The 6,000-nt window shown below is 43.7% G+C and overlaps 1 protein-coding gene across 6 annotated transcripts in view; it reads right to left on the bottom strand.

Moving 5' to 3' along the window:
- Positions 1–4,752: 4,752 nt before the first annotated feature.
- Dgki (diacylglycerol kinase iota) overlaps positions 4,753–6,000 on the bottom strand; it is a 438,758-nt gene continuing 437,510 nt past the window's right edge. For all 6 annotated transcript variants that reach the window (XM_051151727.1, XM_051151728.1, XM_051151723.1 and 3 more), the window contains one exon: positions 4,753–5,042. In XM_051151727.1, the coding sequence (XP_051007684.1) occupies positions 4,926–5,042 (117 nt within the window). In that variant the 3' untranslated portion in view covers positions 4,753–4,925. The remainder of the gene's footprint in view (positions 5,043–6,000) is intronic.

Here is a 6,000-nt window from a genome sequence, read left to right as displayed (position 1 = left end):
CCTCAACAGCCTTAAGAGTATAGCCTAGACATAAGCCAATCCACTGGATGATGTTAAAAACACATGCTGCTTACATCATCGAAGGAGTATCTATGATTGTGACCTTTCAAATGTCTAGAACAAAAAATAATCTAAATCTCACAGACTGCTTCTAAGAATTGGCTTGTCATAATCCTATAAGATGGCCGAGGTCTGTAGGCATGTGCTTCTCCTTTGGACAACATGGGTACTTGCCCAGAGGGAAATTTCTTCTTGGTATAGTTTGAACATAACATCTGGGAAGATTTAGGCAGCTGTGAGACAAACTGATAAGACAGCAGTGCCAGGAATGTTGCCTCAGTCAGGGACCTGAGGGGCAGGAGGTGAGTGATGACTGGAGTGCAGAGAGAGAGGACATTTTATCGGCTGAGTGTGGAGCTCAGTGCTGAGAAGAACTGAGAGATGGAAAGGCGGTGTTTCGAGATGTGGACAGAAGGGAGTTTAAACTAAATACACATTACAGTCTGTTCAGGTAGCTAATTTAATACATCGTCTTTCTTTTCCTAACATGAGCATAATGTAGTTGCAGAGAACAATTAGCAGTCTTAGTTGGTGGCTATGATGAGCCATTTTTAACAAAGGTCTATTTTTACTTTTAAAGAGCATAACTGAATAAAATACCATGCTGTGCTCAATGATTTAATTAGCTTCTCCTACTGGAAGACAAGCTGCTCCAACCACAGACCACACCCAAGTAACCATCCCATGCCGACAATAGCTTGCCCTAGTTAAAGAGCATTAGAAAGCTGACTGGGTGTTAGTTAGCCTTATAAACTTAGCTGTGCAGCAGTGAGAGGATAATAGAAAAAAAGAGTTCTCCTTTACTGTCTCCAGATATAAAAGTAAAATGGATGCACCACAAGGCGGAGGACAAGTCCCACAAGGGCTAGAGGTGGTTTCATGCATCACGGAAGGCAACATATAATCAGAAGACTTATTGACTGTGGACTTTATGACTCTGACAATAGCCAATGCCATGCAACTACAGTGATGCAGGAATGGAGAAAATAACAATCAAATGGAAGTGGATTTGATCACTGCCCCTTAGGGGAGAGGCCCTGTGGGAACACAGAGGACAGGGATGCAGGCTACCCAGATGAGACCTGATAGGCTGTGGTCAGACAGTGGGGGAGGAGGACCCCACCTGTCAGAGGTCTAGGTTAGGGGAATAGGAAGGAAAAGGGAAGGAGGGTGGGAGCAGGAAGATAAGAGCGAGGGCATTACAATCATGATGTAATATGAATAAATTAAAATAACAAAATTAAGAAAAAAGAAATTTTGTTTCTTTACCAATCATTGTCTATTAGTGTTAACTATACATATAACAGTGATTTGCATGCTTTTAAGATGTCTTTTCTAAACATATGCAGTAAGTGTGTATGGCATATACGTCTATATATGTATACAAATAAATACGTTTCTATTTATGTATGGGTGGAAATATGAGTGAATATACAGATATGTGTGTATTTGAGCAAGATATTTCTGACATAACATACAAGCAACCGTATTTGTCCACATGGACAGTGTTTCTCACCGGGCGCTGAGATGGGACACCGGCACAGAGTGTGCCTCCACACCGCTTGCACAGAGTGTGCCCCCACACCGCTTGTGATACTTCTGTGGAGTTAGAGCTTTCATAAAATGCACGTGCTGCTTTCATAACTAAGCTGTGTGTTTGTGTGACTGCAGTGTGATAAAATGAGACTTCTACCCCTTATTTTCTTAGACATGACTATCCTATGGATTCTGGCAGATACAATTCAGATATCCAGTTGGCAAAGCAGTCTCTACCAGGTCCCATGGATAAGGACCTGCTGAGCATCTCAGAATGCAGACAAGTGTGTCTGGGCAGCTTCTGGGAAGACAGGGAGAAGCGGGGCACAGGGGCCTCCTACCAGTTCTTCCTAATTTCACTGCATCTGAATTCTGCTTTAGGACTCCCACTGGGTTTCAATCATCACCTCTATCTCAAGGCAAGATTCCAAGCCATGCTGCTTATCCTTCCAGGCTAATTTTCTCCTGGAGTCTGCTGTGTTAGTGAATGTGGTAGTGGCAAGGATTGGGACCATGTTTCATGGTCTGTGTAATACAAGGTCACAGAAATGATTTCCAGCTTTAGAATGCTGTCCTTTAGTAGCTCTTCATTTTCCATCCTTCTACCAGCCTGATTTAAAGAGGAATTCCAGAGTAAACAGCTCCACAGCCAAGGAACCTGGGAATCAGAGAATCAGCTAACCTGGCTTTTCCTTGCAGCACATCCTCAGCAGTGTAAAGATTTGTTTAAGCGGGTACATATATTTATATCTGATAAACTTTGTGGGGCCAGGACTGTATCATTTTACTCTGTACCTCCTGTTGGCTCACTACATGTGACATTCTATACCTAAGCAGGGACAGGTACTCATGGACTACATGGCTTTAGGTTTTCCTAATGCTCAGAAGTATCATATACAACAATTTAAAATATAATAATGCTACAGGAAGGAGACTTACTGCTGAAATCATGAAATCTGTTCTCTCCTCACATTTTGTTAAACTCCATGTCATAGAGGTGCATGTTTTTTTTTTCCAGGTATGGATCACGTATATTGCTCCTCAACAATAATGAAGAATCTAAAAATTTTTGGTGAGGAGGGAGCAATTTCTCCAGGCGCCGACACCCTTACAGTAGTCAGCCCAGCATCTACTTTCAAGGCAGAGATTTATGTGTGTCTCAGTTGGAGTTATTGGAATTGGCCCATAGCCACCTTTATCCTAAATTTTCTCTGGGCTGTTTGGAAGCTTTCTCGGAGAAATGTGAGATGGCGGTTGATGAAAATACAGTCCTGTATCTCAGAAATGGGCAGCTGGAAAACCAACTGCTTGGCCAAATGTCTGGCTCAATCTAGGATATGGAAGGCTCCACTCAGGTTCCAGGCCACTTCTAGGGTTATATTTGTCATCACAGCATTTTTTGACAGCCCCAACAACTGAAATAACTCCTCACAAAAACCCAGCGACTTTACCTCCTGGAAATGATCTAATCCAGACCCTCTGTTCTCCCTCCCTGTAAAATCCAAGAGAGAGCTCCAGTTCTGCGATGAATGCTTGGAAACGCACTACTCTTAGCCAACTCATTTTCCCATAGCTAGAAATGATGCCAAGTTCGATTTTGAAACGACTATCGGGAGCCTCTGCTAATGAGATCCCCCACCCACTCGAAGTCGGCTTGCGTTTAATACGGCACATCATGTCCGTCCTTTCAAAATGATGAGATGTGATTCTGAAAAATTGTTCTCACTGGACTTTGAGATTAAAGGTCACATGCAGAAACACAGAGGAAGCTTTTTGCTGTGTTCATGAGGGAAAAAAAATGGAAGGAAGCAGGAAAAAAAGATCTCAGATACCCACCCCCCCCGCCGTGTTTGTGAGATTCTGAACAGAAAGAAGTTTTCTCCTTCCTTCTTACCATATTTCTTCTGATCCATGGCACGAACAGAAGTGACAAGGTCATATAACGTTCCCGCCACAGTGGTTTATATTAAGAAGTTTGTAACAGGAGAAAATAGGATAGGAAAAGGAACAAAATAGACTCCCTTAATACATAGAAAATGGAGTCATCAGACATTATTTCAGAACCTGCAAAGTCATAGGTAAACCACAGACCAGGAAGGGCCAGGCATCCGGAGAATCTGACCATGGAGCTGGTGAAATGAGGCTTTGTCCTTGCGTCATAAAAACTTCTTTGACACCCTAAAAACTGAACTTTTAGAAAAACACTCATGAACACCCTCTCACCACTGTATCCACGAGGCTATTGTTATTAGCCTCAGCTCAAAATGAGAAAGGCTGTTTTCCTGTTGAAATGCATTACTGTAATATACATTACTACTTTTATTTTTGCTAAAAAATTTTTTCAATTCAATTAGACTGCTTTCTATTATCACTTTACAAAGCTTAGGGTGAAGGGTTCGAGTTCTCCATTTCTATAACCCTTGTCCCAGACATGTCCAACCCAGTCATCGACACAGCACTTAGAGTCCCACGGCTCTGTAAACTACCTATGACTCCTTGGCTCATATCTACTGCAGCAGTAGGCAAAGATGGCTGCACATAGGCAGTGTGGAGCTGTACAAACAGCCCAAGCTGACCCAGGCCTTCCTATCACTAACAGCCCAGCTGCTGGGGCTGACCCCTAGGTAACCTCTACAAAGTACATCAAAGCACAGACAGCTCCCATACCCTCAGAGACAGAACAGACAAGTTGACATTAGCCCTGTGGCACTTCTCAGCTCCTGTGTGATGAAATCAGGGGTGGGGGGACATGCAAAGCCACTAACTAGTCTTGGTATATTTAGCCTGCAGATGGAAGTGGTTTTACAGATATATTTCTCTAAGACATCGGGAGGGGTGGGGGGGAGGTGTCAAAGAACTTCAGACAATTTTGTGGTTGGAAGACTGAAAATAAAGAGAAGAGATAGCATATTTTCCAAATCGGTGGATGATTACAGTAGAATTATGCGGTACAAGGGAAAGATGAGTGCATAGAGGGAGGAGGGAACAGTGCCATTTGTGTGAACATCCTCGGCATCTTTAAAGTAAATCAGACAGGTGAACACAGAAGTTCATGCTACTTGCTGGAAGCAATAAGGATCAAATTTTTTTGTGGAACGCGTACTCCACAAATCTCCAGATAGCCTGCCTCCTTCTCACTGGGCTATCGTGTCTTGGTGTACATCCCCGTAGCCCTTAAAACCTGGTAGTGTGGTCTCAGTTTAATCCTTGCAGGAGAGAGGCCCATATGGATTCCATTAGCTTCTTCCAGGGGAGCTGCCCAGTGGCCGGGAGGGCGTAGGTGATAACGCTTGCTCGAGTTCTTTCGGCCTGTCTACCAGGGTCAAGGGTCAAACAGCCGTTTCCAGGTCCTCATGGCCAATGACCTTATAGTTCTGTCGGCTTTCTAGGTAAGCAGCCAAATCTGGGTCCCCAGCCTGCTGTGCTCGTTCTTGGGGTGTCTTTCCCTATAGACAGCAGAAGAAAAACAAATGGTTGGAGTGAGAGGGTATCCATATATAACAGACTTGGGCAAGCCGAAGCTGAGTCGCCTACACGTTTGATGCTTCAGAGTTTATGAGATGCTTTTGAACTTAATTACTTCTATAGTCAGAATCCTGTCAACGGGTGGTGATGGTAAGTGAAAGGGTGATGAGAAAGGATGCATCTCAGTAAACTACAAGGCCACACGGTCTCCCTGAGGCTGTGGGGAGAAACTGTGTGCCATGAGTTTGAAAGCCAGGTCCTTTTTAGATAGGGGCGGAGGAAACACTGAAGGAAATTGGAGACACTTAGAGTCGTTTCTAGTTCAGGATTCCTATTCCCTGAACATTGGGAACCAAACAGCAGAAGCCAAGAGTGATGACTCACGGGTCATCTAGGAGATACTTCCTTTGCTGGTCTCAACACCCTTTCTCCTAATCACTTATTTAGTTGGCACCTAGTCCTGAATCACGAGTTCGAGATTCCTATAGCACGTCTTACACAACTGTAGAAGACTCTTTTCCTTACCTTGATGATGATGATGAGGTGGGCATGCCCTACTTTCCAGCTATTCAGAAAGGCAGGATGAAATGAACCTGTGTGGACTTGAAGTAAATCCTTTGCTAAGAAACCACCCCCCCAGGACACTGCCTCTACCCTAAAGATTCCATGAGACATTCCACTCACAAGCACGTGCAGCTTTACTGTGGCACTGGATTACCGAATGGTGACACTGCGGGACTCTGACAAAGGAATGGAACACAGCTACATTACTGTGTGGAAAGATCTGGAGGACATAATTTTGAATGAAAAGTTAGCAAGGCCCAGTAGCATGTATGGTATGAATCCAACTGGTCTAAGAAATGAGGCCTACATGTGTGTTAAGAGGTTAAGTTTTATCAGACTTAGGTCTAAATGAGAGACTTGCAAATGACTTTTGTT

This window comes from Acomys russatus, chromosome 10 (assembly GCF_903995435.1).
Source record: "Acomys russatus chromosome 10, mAcoRus1.1, whole genome shotgun sequence".
Classification (NCBI taxonomy): domain Eukaryota; kingdom Metazoa; phylum Chordata; class Mammalia; order Rodentia; family Muridae; genus Acomys; species Acomys russatus.
Note: the sequence above shows the minus strand (reverse complement) of the source record. Positions and strands in the feature narration are given on the sequence as shown.